A 16572-nucleotide genomic window follows, 5' to 3' on the forward strand; every position below is an offset into this window, starting at 1 on the left:
GGGCTTGTAATCATCAGGCATTGGGATATAATTTTACCAAGCAAATTGGAAGGTAACAGATCAAATCCTTATCGGAAAGCCTCACTCATGGTTTAGTGAAGTCCTTCGTCCTTTATGTGAAACTTTATATTTGTGAAGAACAAAAAAGTGTTTCAGAGCCTGCAAAGGGTTAACAGCAAGGGCTTATATTTGGGGCAGCAGAGAACTGAAATCATCATAGCTTCCACCATCACTCAAGGTAGCAGTTGCTACAGAACTGCTGGGGAGATCTTCCTCCTCAAGCTTTCGGGACTCTGCTCTTACAATGGCCTTGGTCTATCGACCAATGATGCAATTAAGTGGCATACTGTTATCTCTGTTGGGATGGGTCCTATCCTGTCTCACTACCTATTTACCCCAGTGGAAAAATCTTAACTTGGAACTGAATGAACTGGAGATTTGGACCATGGGACTCTGGCAAGCTTGTGTTGTCCAGGAAGAAGGGGGAATGCAGTGCAAGGACTTCGATTCTTTTCTAGCTTTGCCTCCAGAGCTCAGGATTTCTAGGATTTTGATGTGTTTTTCCAACGGATCGGGGTTTTTGGGCCTCTTGCTCTCAGGATTTGGGTTGGACTGTTTGAAAATTGGTGAAAGACAACAGGAACAAAAGAAACGGCTGTTGCTGTTTGGAGGAATGCTCTTCTGGATATCGGGGATTACAGCTATTGTCCCAGTTTCTTGGGTTGCCCATTCCACAGTCCAAGAATTTTGGGATGAGAATATACCAGATATTGTTCCCAGGTGGGACTTTGGGGAAGCGTTATTTGTTGGCTGGCTTGCTGGATTTTGCCTGATATTAGGAGGATCTCTACTTAATTGCACAATCTGTTCAACTGAAGTCCATCCATCTTCAGTCCATTACGCAGTAGCTGAACAGCAAGATCAGTGTCAACACTTGGAAACTGAAACTAGGCCTTAAAATGGAAGGTTTTAAGTAGTACAGAAAGATTGCCCTATCTTTTTCAAACCCTAGTGCAAGCCAGAAGCTTGTTCCAGTAGTAATTCAAAGGAGTCTTTGTTACCTGCCTGATTTCCTAAACTTATGTCTGTTTTCTCCATAACTGGTATTGGAAGGTGGTGTGTTTTCTCACCTGCAGAACTGTTTAAAACTTTGTTTCACAGCAGAATGCTGATGTTTTCATAGACTGTGCAGAAAAGGTGCTTTTGCTTTCTCAACTGCACTGTAAAATCCTGAAAATGAATATGCATGTTCCCTTACAGCTTGGCTTTTAACCAAAATGTGCTTCCTCTTGCATATGTCACCAAGCCTCAAAGCTTGACTCCCTGTTGCAATTTTCCATTTGCCTAATGCAGTGATGTACAAACTTTCACATCCTAAGCAGTCTAAATACATGCATTGCATCAAATTGTTCTTCTGTGTACTTGGAAATTGTTATGCTAAGAAAACTGTAGATTTCTGAAATTCTAGCAAGCCTTGCGGATGTCTTTCTGTGCATGGGGTGTTACGGGGTGGGTGCTTCACAACCAGTAAGTTGTGTTTTCCTGGTCTAGCGCATTAAGCTGCCCATACAAGTTATTCTAAGCATTTCTGGCACCTGCATATTTTATGTACCAAAAATAGGCTGAGAAATGCTGCTTTAAAAAAAAATACTTACACTATCATCTTCTTCCAATACAGGTATTGAGGCATTACGCATCCTATCAAAGGCTTCTTAAGCTCCATTCACTTGCAGCAACATGTTGTTCTGAATGTGTAACCTTTGACTTCAAACAAATGCTATCTAACTGGCCACAAAAGCAGACAGCTTCATTTGCTGTAAGTAGAAGTGTGTCAATGTGGTATTAAAACTGAATTTAAAAACAAATTGTGAGATGCCAAAACTAGCAGAACTGCTGTAATGCTTGAGCAGATTGATGGAAAACAAAGTATATGCTTTTTTAAAAAACAAACACCACCAGTCCCCCCCCAAACAACAAAAAATACCAAACCCAAAACTAATGACACGTGAGCCCAGCTGTGGCCACACCCTTCAGCTACTGGCTCACCACAGTATATCCCAATCCCCCAAACACTGCACATAGAACTAGGCAACACAAAGCAGGAAGGGGAGGAGTATTTAATGCTTTACAAAGCATTGTTCTAACTTTTGCTTATGTTCATATGATGAAGAATTCAGAACAGTGTCTGCTAAAGTGAGCAGTTCAGCACTTCTGTGACTGCTAAAAATGAACTTGGTCCACAGACACAGGCTACAATTAGTTGGATTTGTGTTGTCTGTACTAGGATGGATTTTAACTGGTACCTGTAACTATTTACCAGACTGGAAAAATCTCAACTTAGACTTAAACATATTGGAGCTTTGGACCATGGGACTCTGGCAAACCTGTATCGTCCAAGATGTAGGAGGAACACAGTGTAAAGATTTCGATTCCTTCCTAGCTTTGCCTCTAGAATTCAAGATTTCCAGGATTTTAGTATCTACATCAAATGGACTAGGACTTCTGAGCCTTGTGATCTCTAGTCTTGGTTTGGACTGCCTAAAGATGGAGGATACAGAGCAGAAGCTAAAGAAACAGCTGTTACTACTTGGAGGAATACTCCTGTGGATGTCTGGAGTTCTGGCTTTAGTCCCTGTTTCTTGGGTTGCCCATACGATAATCCAGGAATTTTGGGATGAAGATATCCCAGAGATTGTGCCCAGATGGGAAATAGGGGATGCACTGTTCAGTGGTTGGTTTGGTGGATTTTTTACAATTCTAGGAGGCTCTCTACTCCTCTCCACAATCTGCTTATCATCTGAACGTCAATTACCAGAGCAGTATGCAATGGCAGATATGCAAGACGCTCATCAACATCTGGAAACTGGAAATAGAAGCCTTTAAAAATGGTAGATATCAGGCTTTTGGATTTCTTACTCTTGCATTACAGTAAGAAAGGTCTGCTGAACAGACAGGTTACTGTTTACAAGATGGGGGGGGAACGATGGACAGCACTGTTTCTTACTAAGTGGTTCCTTTTAATCACTTCTTACCTTCAATTTTAATTACATTAATTGATGAGCTACAGAGATCTAAGTCACCACTGTATTTCTTCAACATTTCATCAATTGCAGATTTTGTTTTTATAGTGGGTTTGTTTTTTTTTTTTTAGGATGAGTATGAAATTCTTAATCTCTAGGCATGCATGGAGAGTTGACCATACTTTAAATGGCAGAAGTCCTACTGGGGCTGCTTTAAACAATGTCTTCTTTACAGAAATATTAGTTTAAGTCCTGAAACAGTTTGTAGTGCCAGTTCAATATGCATTACAAAAACCTAATACAGGGCAAACTTAGGTCCAGGGAACTTCAGCTATGTATTTACACTAGTGTAAACTAAATGTTCTCAGACATAATGTCATGTAATACAAGATTTGTGTGTGTGCGCGCAAATATATGACTGAATATATCCCTGCACAATCTCCCTCTCTAAGGAAAGCCAGTATTTCTGAATAATAATGAGATGTTGTCCAGTGCAGAGTTGACAGTGTTCATTGCTGTTGCAGTTTTTACCTAATGAATGTAAATAACTAACTTCAAGTATATGAATCACTTTCTATATAACTTATCCTAAGACTTGTTGGCAATTGATGTGAACTTTCTCTAAGTTGCAATGATTTTTACACTGACAAAGCTGTAGTAGCCATCTGTTTCTGCAAAGAGCATATAAAGACATAGAACAGCAATAAAAGAATTAAATAAAACACTGGTCTGGAAAAGAGCTTTGTTAAAAAATGTATTTTCCAATCACTGAAACACATGGAAAGTGCAGAGACAAGTTAATCTATGTGATGTATTTGCATACTCTTACAGACAAAATTAGAACAGAAACACATTCAGAATATAACCTGATTAAATATTTAGTTCAGTCCTGAGCATTTGATATTTAATACAGTATAAACATAGCAATAGTAAAAAAAAAAAAAAAAAAAAATTACTTGATTTGTGTTCTATTACAATTTCTGCTAGACGTTGCTCATTTGGCTAAATATTCTTGTACCAGTAATGTTTAGATTTTGATATCTGCAACTGCAGTGACATTGGTATCTGGAAATAGAACCAATTACATTTGTTATACCCTGCTGTGCAGAGTAAATTCCACTTCAGGAGTACTATTTATAACTTTAAACTGAGGGGGTTTGGTTTGTATGTTTTATTTTAGCTTATTCTATTGAGTGTTTCAAGTGTGAATAATCTGAATTAGTAAAAAACCCCCAAACCCAGAATTATTAAAAGCTGCCTATAAATACGTTCAACTTTACCAATTTGGAAAATGAGGAGCATGACTATATTTAAGTCTCCCACTTTTAAATGAGTTTTGCAAGCTTAAAGCCAGCAATACTTTAATCTTGACCTCACCTCATGCTTACAAATCAGACTATAATACTTTTTTTGAAAATTATTCAACATGTGAGGAGAAACAGCTAATCTGGCAAGAATTTAGACAGCTCTAAATGTTTTTCACAATAGCATCCTATAACATCAAATATTTTTATGGCCAGAACTGAACTATATTAAACAGAACATAAATAAGACTGTAAATAAATAAAAAATCATAAAGTACACCTCTAAACATCATTCTACAAACAACTTACATAATCAAATAGAGAAGTTGAAACTGTCAACCTTCATTTCACCTCTACATTAAATAATTCCAGATTTGTGTTTTTAAAATTGACCTTTCAAACATATATGTTATCTCAAACCCAAGAAACAAAAAACAAATGGGGCATTCATAAAGGATGTTCTATCAGTCATCTTGCCCAAAATAGCATGTTTGGCTATACATTTAGGTGAACTGATGTATTTGTGCATAAGAAACCCCTTGGGTGTTACACAGACCTCTCATCACAGAATTGTCACTTTGAATTTGAGACAGCTGCTACCATGTTGTGGTTATATTTGCTTCCATTTTCTCACCAAGTTATTATAGCCTTTTTGAAGGATGAAGTCCATGCATATGTGGCTTGTTTTGGGGAAGAAAATGTTAGCCAGTGAATTAAATACATCTGAGTGCAACACACCAAGTAGAAAATGAAATAATTCTGTTAGGTGCACTGTCCACTTAATTACACAGTACCCACCGAAGATAAGCCCCCAACTGCTTTACCAAGACAGGGCTGCTTAAACACCTATATCAAATGTTCTGGACTTATTAACAAATGAATCAAAGTTGATGAGTCTTCCTAGCAGACTGCTTCACGTGAGACAAATTTGAAACATTCAGTTCACATCTACTTATTAAACCTGTGCACCCTCAACTGCATACAGGGTCAATTGTCTGTTTTTAAAAATGTTATTTATTGTACTGAAATATGTGAAGACTTCTAGTCAGGAAATTTTTCAGAAAGGGTTTACCTTGCCAACAAGAATTCTGATATTTGAGTTAGTATGTGACAGATTTTTCTCCCGGTACAAATACTTTAATGAAAACATCTTTGTATTTGTAAACCGAACACATACTTTTATGTATTCCTAGTTGGCAATAAGACAGCCTCTAGGACAAAAGATTAACATAGAGAAACTCTCATTTTTAAGTGTACAGTGGATAAAACTATTCTGATTTCAGTGTTGGTATTATGAATTTCATTCAGCTTCCAGTTCAGAAAGCAGTTGCCCCTTTTGGTAGTCTCACAGTAAGTTTTTAGGGTTACTTGTCTGCCTTGCCTTTTCTCACACTCCCGCAGATGCAAGAAACCTTTTAGTGCAGGTTAAAGTACTGTACATTCACAAAACTAAACTCTGAACTCTGTCTCTTCCTACAAAGTATTAAAAAACAAAAACAGAAGAAATTTTTTTTCAGAAACAAAATTCTAATGTGGGTGATGATTCTAATTAGCAGCTGTTGTGAGGCAGCCTTGATGTTTTGGAAAGGAGCTTATGCTTGTGGTTAACTTTAAACTATAAAAGTCACACTCTCATACAAAAATATTGCATGGCAAAACAGCCATCTTCACAGTCTGCTCACATGAAAACAGTGAAAATATAAACAATCTTCTGTTGAACATAATATTTCTCAACACAGTGCAGTTCAACAGGATACATGCTTAGTACTGCCTTTGTTCCTTTGTTCCATCTTTACAAAATAAACACACATGCAATACATACAAACTGTACAAAATCAGCATCAGTATACCAAACTTAATCTACTTTGGTTTTCCGGTTGTTGGGGTTTTTGCCATATTTTAAGCATACAACAATTCAATTCACTATATTTTACACATAAACGTATCAATAGTGAATGTAAAATAGAAGATCTTTAAAAGCAGGTCACTGGAACTACAAAGTTCATCTGAAAAGAGAGAAGGCAAGTGGAAAAACACTGCAATGAAAAGGCATAATTATACATCATCAGCTGGAAGGGCTGGTATACTGATCTTTGCTCTTGTGAAGTATGCTATCTTCTCCCTGAAATTAGAAAAGAAAACAAGTTATTGTTTTACTATTTATGGCATGACTCCAATGTCATCTGCTGTACAACAGCTAATGTTCTTTAAAATGCTAGTTCTTGAAAATGTAGGTTTGGAAAATACACAGTGAGGAACACACACAGTGAATTTATTTACAACAAATGTGGTTGCCAGAGCATTCTGACATAATTCCCTTGTTAGGCAGATTTATGTAAAAAGCAGCTCCAATTTTGAAAAAGAAAAAAAAAAATAATATTTCATTAATAACTCCAATGATCAGACTGAAATATTGAACTAGTTGCTGAATTTCCTATGATGGTATTTCAGAGGGGGGATGAAAAGGCAAAATAAAACATTTTATCCTGACCTGGGAAAAAGGAGGGGGGAAAAAAAAAAATTGGGTCTGGGCAAGACTCAGAGAAGCAGAATTGTCAACCCATTCTCTAGTTGCTTCCCCTGTGCTGATACCATTTCTGTCTCCTATGAACTGAGAGATTACTGAAGCATAACAAGTTTACACAAGCTTGTCTGCCAGCAGCCTAGAAAGCAGATGATAAGTATTGCGGGCTTAAAAATTAAAACTCAGAAGAGTCATTCTTCTTGACAGCTTCAAAAATGTCTTTGCGTGATTAGTCTTTGAGGGCACTGCACTCTAACAAGTCCAACTAGCAGGGCGAGTACAATCCAGCCTTAGGAGGTAACTATTTGCCCAGTAGACTAAACCATGTTTTTCACTGGCGAAGCTTGAGTTCCCATCAGAAACAGTAGCTCAGAGCAAAATCAACTATGTAAAGTAGATTCCTTGGCTAATTGTGAGGTGATTAGAAGATAAAGTAGAATGGAGTCTTACGATACTCCTCTTGCAGGGGAATGATGTCTTGAGCACTATTACAAGTTCCTGTAAATTTGTGCAGTAGTCTGTTCGTGATGACTGTTAAGTGACCAGCACCAACCAAAACTCTTTCTCAAGACTTGCACAGAGAGTGAGAAATGCTTGAAGATACTCTGAATTTGATATTGAAGACAAACAGATCAACTGTAACACCTCTTTGCTGAGGAACCCTTTTCCTTTCTCTCTTGCTTTGATTCTGCATCATTTACAATTGTGGTTTGCAATGTTTGTGTCACAGGCCCTTACTTGCTTATGGACTTCTCAAACTGCTCACAATAGACTGGGTTAAAAAAGGAAAAAAATCTTCACACTTAGCAGCAGCCAATTTAAATTTCCTATATAGGAATTCAGAAATCAAACTTTAAAAACGTGTGTTAGTGACAAAACAGATTAAATTAGCTTGCAGTACTGCTTCTATGTGGAAGAGTAAGCATTGTATTTTTTCAATCAAGAGTTTTATATGTATTTTTATATAGACGTGTGGCCTTCGGGCTGCTAGCCTGCCACTTACTGTCCAGCCTTTTAGGAATTTAGACCAGTTAGAATTAAGGTTTGAGATAGAAAATGTTCATTCTGGCTTATGCTAAGCAAGAACACTTGATTAACTGCTTCATGTAATCGGTTACTGTTCTGCAACCAAAAGGAGGAGGGAAACCAAAAGGAGGAGGGATTCAAGATCCCTCTTGAATAATAAGTCTTAAGCAAGGCACACAAGTAGCGGTTAATCAGTTTCCACGTGAGATGTATACTGTTCTACTTCCCCTTGAGGGGTGATTTGCTTCAGGCACCTGCCATCACCGGAAAAGATCCCATTACTTAAAGCCCACTGTCAATCTACTGTGGGTGAGGTGAGCCACGGCAATTGTCACACATGTGCTTGCCCACAGCAGATGCCACATAGCGGTCTGAAACTTCTCACTCTGCTTCCTCACCACCACCACCACAGCTCAGCTGATATACTGCCACTTCTGCCACATGAGCAAGTTACCAAGGCCCGGTCCTTTGAAACTCCAACTTTGAGCTATGTTAGAAATGTATGATGTTTCTTGCAATTTGAAGGTGTGTGGATTTTTGACTAATATGACAGGGCATGTCTGATTATGTTTAGAAATAATTCATGTTACTTCACTACATTAAGAAGAGCATGAGAAGCAGAACAGGCCATACCTGAATGACTGCACCTGCAGTGGCACTTTCTGGCTCTGCTCCCTTAACCGGCATACATCCTTAGAAGCTTTCCTCATCAATTTCTCAGCATTTAAACCTTGTTTCTGTTCTTCTTTGGACTGTTCAGCCTGTAAATGCAAAAAATAACTATATTTTGCTAATAATGAACAACTACTAATTTCAAAGAAATGATAAATCCTTCTGTGTCAAGCAAAACACTTGGCAGGGTTAGGTTTACAGTTGGACTCAATGATCTTAAAAATCTTTTCCAACATAAATGATTCTATGATTCTGGGAAAATCTCTATACCAAGGGTCAGCAAGACAAAAGACTGACATCACAAGCCTAAGCCATGGGCACGAAATAAGATAACAGAGCTTTTCCTAAAAAAGTAAATAGAGCAAATCCCATGCCATCACAGGTGGCTACTAGGTGTTACAAAGTTTGATATTTCTTGGGGCTATAGTTAGACAATACCTAAATTTGTATGAACAAGTGTTGTCTATCCAAGTATCTTTTTAGAACTGGGAGACAGTGATTCTCTTCCAATGTAAAATACTTTTATTTCCTAATGAAAGCTCTCAGGAAAGTTGCCTATACCTAATCTAAAATGACAGACAAAAAAAATAGAGAAGGTGTGCTCTCGAAATACACTTTCAAGTTTTGTTGACCTTGTTAGCAAAGTTAATATTCATGAACTCTTGTGTTTTTATTCGTGACATGACACCTGTTTTGCACGTGAGACTCACTCCTTCCATTTGCATTGTAGCAGTGTAAAAGCCAAGGCAAGTGAACAGAACACCACTAGTAACAAGAGATCAAGGATCTTTCTTGATGTGAACATTGTTGAGCAGCTACATACCCACCAGTAAGTTACAGTATTTCTGTACCTCAGTATTGCTGGCTCTATTACATGTGTCTTTACCAAGCACTGCCACATCGACAAGACAATTGCAGCTGTACCATCCACCATTTCGGTGACAGACTGCTATTATGAGTTGTGTTTTGTTTTTTAAAAAAACTTTATCAAGGGTTTCTGAATGCCCAATAATTTGAACACCAGGCTTTTTTAGGTGAGCAGCCACCTGCATTTCTTAGTCAAATAGCCACCATTCTCATGCAGATGAGTCCCATAACACATACATTATCATCCCTATTATGTATGGGGCGCATGGCATGGGCGATGCCACCTTGTGTGTGCACTTAGCTTCATTTCTAGACTGCAGGGACTGTCAGACAAATGTTATTTACTGCATTTTGAATTTTGCCAGCCATCAAATTTAACAGAAGCAGTTCATGTTCTTAAACACTTTTTAAAGTTCTTTAGAGGTTAATTTTTGATGTTTAACTTTAGGCACTCGGGCTTGAAAATGCTGTTCTGTTACCTCAAATTAAAACACACACTCAAGCTAGAAAAAGCGATCTTCAAAGTTAGTTTGTAGCTTAGGAGTTCACGTCTCCAGTTCTGAATTCAACCCAGTAGATTTCCAAACAATAAAACCAACTAATTCAAAAAAGTTAGTCCATACTACCAGTTTCATACTGGGTATTTACAGAAATCTGTTCACAGCAGGATAGTGGTACCCTCTGCCTGTTGAAATGCACTCTAGTGTTTTATATGAAAGTGTTTTACATGAAAGAGCAAAAAAAAAGAGTCAAAATCCAGTCAGCTTGTACTGCTGTTAACTTCTTCAGTCCCCAACTCCAAAATAGCTATGATTTTAAAATGAAATTAACCTATATCTATTGTTTTCGTTATTAGTGAACATACATTTGCAATCTAAAACTGGCAGTATATTATTTTACATATGTCACTGGCCATATGTTTTATTAGCTCCCTTCATTAATATTATCAAAGCACTAAACATACAATATTTCAAAATTTTCTGATTTTATCTTTTCCCTAACTATACACGAGATTCTTGTGACTGCTGCATTTCAGGTTAACAGCATAGATGACTTCTTTGTTTTAATACTCTCATTTTTTTCATCCTTTTATTTTTTCAGGACACTCTCAGAGAAACTCTGGTTTCAGCCCAATGTCTTTAAGAGTATGTGTGTTATAAGGTATGTACATGACCAGGTTTATATTTACATGATATTTCTTGAGTGATTTATAAAGACAGTGAATCCTCCATCTATATAAAATACCGAAAAGCACACTAATGCATTGGCCATACATTCATAAGAGCCAAAAATCTGGCACTTACCTGTCGAAAATAAGTGCCAGATAAGAATCTCTGTATCTGCGCTTAGCTTAAGCGTAAGATAAAGAAGAAACACTATCAAAATTAAATTTGAAACCCTAATTCCTGTCTTGTTCTTCAGTGGTTTTTGTACAGAAGAATGAAAGTGAATCTAAAGAAAACCTGATAACTGTGCTGAACACCAAAACACTGTACAAGGACATATTTGTGATATTAATGACATAATTACAGATTACCTCTACAGAGAAGATGTACTGAAAAGAAAGGAAGATGATTTTCACAGATATTCACAGGAATCTTTTTTGGACATACACAAAGAGGAAGTACTTCAGAGGACACTAGGTGTCTGAAAGCTTACTTGTATGAGGATTTAAGACTCAAACTTTGAAATACTGCACAATTTCTCACAAAAATGCGATCTAAACAAGAGAAAATGCTGCTGGTGCACAGAATCACCTGCTGTTTTCTGATCTGCAGCTATTAGTGGGCTTTACGCACTTGCTGTACTTAGGAAGATGTGGTAGGAAGGGGAGGGAATGTATGGAGTCTGTGTATTTCACTTCAAGCAGAGTAACTGCGTGCTAGCAAGCAGCCACTGATTTTCAACATCCCCCACTTCTGTGGTTTCATTTTTCACTTGAGACCCTCTCAATTCTCTGGCACTTCCAGCTGCTGCATTAGTCTGCGCCATTATAATGCCTGCAGGATCTAAAAAATAATCTATGACAATGTTCTCTAGGCTGCTGTGTTTTGCTAACCCAAGAGGAAACACTGACAGCAGAGTACAGCATTCTCAGGGTTGTTTTGCTCCACAGGGGAAGGCTGCAATGATTTTAAGGGTAAAAATATTTCTAGAAACTTTGTAAGCGCTCTTCAAAGAGGTGGAGTAGCTCTGATCAGTGTTCTGACTTTCAGCTTGGAAAGAAGGACTTAAATGCTATGCTGCAGCATGCATATATTTTAGGAACTTATATTATTACCCTTATTCCTCATCGCAGTGTGTGTCATGGTGTTGATCACTGACACCAGAGATATGAAATATGACAAACCTATCTGCTGCCTTGAAAGAGCCAGCTGAAATAAGAAAGCACAAATCCAAAGGATTTATAATATTAAATGTTGCAGAGGCATACTCTATTCTAGTGGGAATAGCTTTAGTGTGGGAGTAGTTTTAAATTAAATAAACAATTAAAAATTAACATTTCTGTCCTGCATCCAGCATTAGATATAAACTATGAACTTCCAAATAAATTTAGTTATGCTTCTTTTATATAAGCCACTACCTTTATGGTTAAAACTTAGAAAGATCAAATTCACACAATTAGTTCACATGGTAAAAAAACCCCACAATTACACTGTGTGATGTTTAAACGTTGTGCTGTCTTACCCCATTTTGCCCAAGGGTTTGTCAAAACACTTGTCAATGCTCAGCCTAAACTCTGCTACTATTTTATAGCCATTTTAGAACTCCACTACCTATAGCCAACCGCAGATGCCAAGGAAAGAGTCAGGAAGACAGAGAGGACAGAACAGGTCATAAACATAGAGCTGGGAGAACGTATTGGGAAAAAGTTTTGTTTCCTAAGCTATCAGATGGTCAAGGACTTCTTGAAGTAGGTGATATCAATATGGTTAATGACCTCTAATGGATTTTTCTTCCATGAATATATCTAACTGCTTTCTGAACCTGTGCAAACTTGCAGCACTCACGATGTTCTGTGGAAAACATTTTTACAGTTTCTAAATGTTGTGCTATGTTTGCTTGCATTTAAACAGCCAGCTCTTCAATTCCTGACTTCCTGTATTACAGAAGACAATGATTAATTGCTCTCCTCCACCTCACTCATGATTTTGTAGACTTCAGTTGTAGCTACTTAGCCACTCCTAACATGGAAGCTGTTTCCTCCTTTCACCATCTTGACCCTCTGTAGTTTTATTATCCACTTGGAGAAGCGGAACCAGAACTGAACAATGTTTAAGTTACAGACATAACATGTATTTATATTGTAAAACAATGATTTGTTTTGTTCCAACTTCTTTTCTTAGTAATTCCTGTCTTACTTGCTTTTTGACATCTGCTGAGTGCTGTGATGTTTTTGCTGATGTTTTTGTTTCTTATATCTGGAGTATCTCATTCCTAACATCTAATTCAGAGCTCAGCTTTGTGTACGTAAATATGAGGATCATCCCTTCTCTCCTCTACACAAGACTATTTACTGACATTTAGCTTTTTTTAAAAAACAAAACAAAAAACCCCGAACAACTGTTGCTTACATATTAGGAGGTCCTCTGCACTTTGTTAAAATCGCTTTCCATTTTTACGACTGAATAACTTGGTGTCATCAAAACGCTCATCTCTATGAACCATAAATAGCTGAAGAGTACAAATCCCTCCTGGATGTCACTAGCAACCTCCCTCATTGAAAACTGATGTACATTGACTGACATAGATGGGAAGGGGGCTCCAGAGGGCATCTACTCCAACCTCCTGCTCAAAGCAGGTGAAGCTAGAACCAGGTACTCAGGGTCTTGTCCAGTTAGGTTCTGAATATCTCCAACTGTGAAGGCTGGGCCCCTATTCCAGTGTACGATCACCCTCACAGTTTAAAAAAAAAAACAAAAAACACCACCTTCCCAAAACAAAACAAAAACCCCACAACATCCAACTTATTAATGCATCTTGTCGGAATCTTCCACGTTCCAGCTTGTCACTGTTGCCTTTCACTCCTCCTATCCTGTTTCTTGTCTTTTATCTGCATAAGAGCATCCCATCTTACCTTATGGCAGGTTTGCAGACAGTGAATATATACTTGTATTGTTTTAGAGACCATCACATAGAGAATTTGGCTTTTCTTTGCCAAAACTAGAACAATTATGTCCTGCATAAGGAAATACACCACAGTGGAAGTACGGCCTTTCCCACACGCCCCTACCACTGTAAGTAATGGTCATTGCCTCTCTCTACCTGTTATAAAGATCTTTTGGCTGCAAGTTCTGTGCAGACTGCAGATCAACTGATGCTGAAGGACAAAAAGCATATGCACGTCTGCGGAAGTATGGCTGGGATGTGAGAATTTTCAATTAACTTTTAAGTTTTAATTGCTATTTTCCTATACCAACCACAACTATTACTTCAAATAATAGAGTTTCTACTCTGAATTACTAAAAGTATTTAGAGGGCACTAGAAAAATACTACCTCAAATTCTAGGTTTAAATGCTGTAGTATTGACTAGTAAAGAAATATTGTTTACACTATGTAAATTCAGAGGTGTAATTTGTCAAATGTGAGCTTCTGTAAAAATCTTTAACATGATAGACCGGATTCTTCGATGAATTTATAGAAAAGGTAGGGGCATAAGTGTATTCATTCACACAGTATCTGTATGCTGCTCATACCTGTTTTTCAGCTTGTTTTAAGAGTTTCTGGAATCGTTCATCCTCTAGCACACACAGGGGAAGGTCTGTCTCTCCTCTACCTTTCATTTCCTCAAGCTTTTGTTTAAGATCCCGCAAGGCCTGAAGCTCATCATTTAGACGATTCTGTCTTGTGCGTGATGCCTGGAGGTCCAGCTCCAAGTCAAGGGAAGTACGTATGGGGCACTCTTGCGTAGCTCTTCGCATGATTGGTTGGCAAACAGGCTGAATCATTTGGGAGGCAGAACAATAAAAATCAGTATCTGGAGAGGCTAGTATAGGGTTTGACATTATACAGTCAGAAAAGCTCAAATATTTTTTGTTTTTCTTTAGCAAAAAGCTGCTGTGATGAGATCCAAGATTAAAATATAACTCTCTCAACTTATGTAAGAATGAACTCCGTGCAAGAGAAATACAATCTTACTCTCAACCTTCAATCCTTTTGCTACTCAAATACTCCTAGAGAAGAGTAAATCCCCTTTCAAAGGACATCTGAATCCTTGAAATTTCCACCAAAATTTGCTCAAGATATACGTTGCTGGTGTTGACTTTTGTGCGGCATAAGCCACCTTGGGTCACTTTTGTAATATTTGGGTTCTTTAACCCAGATCCCTTTGCAGTAACAAGCTACAGTTCAAGAGTAAATGCGACGATGCTGAGCACCAGTGTCTTGCTGCTGGCTTCAGCCACCACTAGAAAAACTCAATCATTGTTGGTGAGGGAAGATGTAGGACTGAGACCACTATGTTGAGATTTCAACCTGAAACTACAGGACTACATGTGATACTTGCATCGCTTTTGCTGAAATACTTGAAATAAACTATATGCTTTAAGTTGTTTGTTATTCCTTCTCTCCCCATACTTTGTTTTAAACCATGCCCAGGTAACGTGGCACATACCTGTTTAACTCTTAGGCTCCGCCGCTCTGTGGCATTTCTCACAAAGAGAGACTTTTTGGCTAGTGTCGAGCTGTCGCTGTCACTTCGATTCAACTGTCAAAACATACGTAACAGAGATAAAGCATCTTCATATACAAATACATCTGTATTGATATAACTAGTCAGAAAACCTCAGTGTTCATATACATGTAGGTCATTCTTAGTATAAAGTAAAAACTTTTCCAACTAGAATAAGCATCTACTCTAAAATTCTATTCCTAAACCAAGATAGCCATTCACAGAATCATGGGTTGGAATGGACCTTTAAAGGTCATCTAGTCCAACCCCCCTGCAATAACCAGGGACACTTTCCACTAGATCAGGTTGCTCAGAGCCCTGTCCAACCTGGCCTTGAATAGTTTCCAGGGATGGGGCATCATTGATCTTACGGAATGAATAGTAAGTAGACTCTTTAGGAATGCAAGGAAGGTAAGTAACTATGGTTATTAAGTACTGCCAAATCACTGTCTGGCTTTTATATGACTGCAGATTATAAACTATGGATTTACCTGGGGCAGGCTATTAACAAATTTACTGCAGGGAAGGTAAATTACTGTAGACACGCACCTGTCCAACAAATGGTATTTTTGTATTATTATTATTATTTGTAACAAGTATAGGTGTGCCTACAGTTTCCTTTAGAAGCACTTCCTGCTTCTCAAAAATATGCACCACAGCTCGACAGTAGTTTCTTCTTAATTATAGTATTAGTTCTACATACATCAGTGCAGACTGACTGTTAGCATGCGTGGCGGTAACCTTCAAAGAAAACAGCAGCATCTATCTGCAGGACATTTATTTCACCTCTTCAGAAAAGGACAGACAAAAAGAATCATTCTGCTAACATTTCAATAACCAAAGCCAGAGCCCTAAAGCACACTTACACAGGACTAACTGGGGGTTGGAGGTGAAAAATACAACTTCTTGCAATATGAATATACCTCTTAAGGGACAAATCTGTCTTTTCACCATGGAGCCACTACTGGGAACTCACCCCTGGATATGCATGGGTGGCTATCATCACTGATGTTCTTTAAGCACTTTTCAAGGAATATTTTCAAAAGCACCAACAGACTCTGGGTCTGTCCTTTAGGCCTCAAAAATCTTTGTGTTTGCTGTAACATCGTAAGGGAGTAGGTGCTTTCTTAAAGCTAGGCCATCTCTTCTGAAAAGAGAGCAGCTGGTAGTTAGCCGGAGCATATCCAACAGATGCTTTCCTCCTCTACTATAGCACCGCAAAGCAAGCAAGGCTGGATATGCCTGTGGTGCAAGCTGGGGACTAGGACTGGGGAGACCCAAGTTGTTCAGCCCCCTCCGTGGACTCGGATGCAGCTACAGTGCCCACTCTTGAGTATTTCTGAAGCTGCAGAAGATTCATCTGTGCAAACATGTGTTCTTCCTAGGCTACTTTGCTTCCAGGAAATACTGTACACAATGAGAAAGAGAATGGTTTATTCAAGGTATGTTTTTTTAGATTCTGGCTTCTGGCAGCAGGTACATAGCAA

General features: G+C 38.2%; 3 protein-coding genes across 3 annotated transcripts in view; 2 read left to right on the forward strand and 1 right to left on the reverse strand.

The window, feature by feature from the left end:
- The first annotated feature begins 304 nt into the window (after window positions 1-304).
- Window positions 305-958, forward strand: LOC104255803 (claudin-22). Its single transcript, XM_009810014.1, has one exon. The coding sequence runs from the start codon at window positions 305-307 to the stop codon at window positions 956-958; it is 654 nt and encodes a 217-aa protein (XP_009808316.1).
- Window positions 959-2226: 1268 nt separating this feature from the next.
- LOC104255804 (claudin-22-like) lies at window positions 2227-2883 on the forward strand. Its single transcript, XM_009810015.2, has one exon. It carries the CDS (start codon window positions 2227-2229, stop codon window positions 2881-2883), a length of 657 nt encoding a protein of 218 aa, XP_009808317.1.
- Window positions 2884-5846: 2963 nt separating this feature from the next.
- The window catches only part of WWC2 (WW and C2 domain containing 2), a 104450-nt gene continuing 93724 nt past the window's right edge, over window positions 5847-16572 (reverse strand). The window contains exons 20-23 of the mRNA XM_059817429.1: window positions 15029-15121; window positions 14112-14354; window positions 8508-8635; window positions 5847-6446 (exon numbers count right to left, since the gene is read on the reverse strand). Coding sequence (XP_059673412.1) covers window positions 6380-6446; window positions 8508-8635; window positions 14112-14354; window positions 15029-15121 — 531 coding nt within the window. The 3' untranslated portion in view covers window positions 5847-6379. The remainder of the gene's footprint in view (window positions 6447-8507; window positions 8636-14111; window positions 14355-15028; window positions 15122-16572) is intronic.

Source organism: Gavia stellata, chromosome 5 (genome assembly GCF_030936135.1).
Source record: "Gavia stellata isolate bGavSte3 chromosome 5, bGavSte3.hap2, whole genome shotgun sequence".
Classification (NCBI taxonomy): domain Eukaryota; kingdom Metazoa; phylum Chordata; class Aves; order Gaviiformes; family Gaviidae; genus Gavia; species Gavia stellata.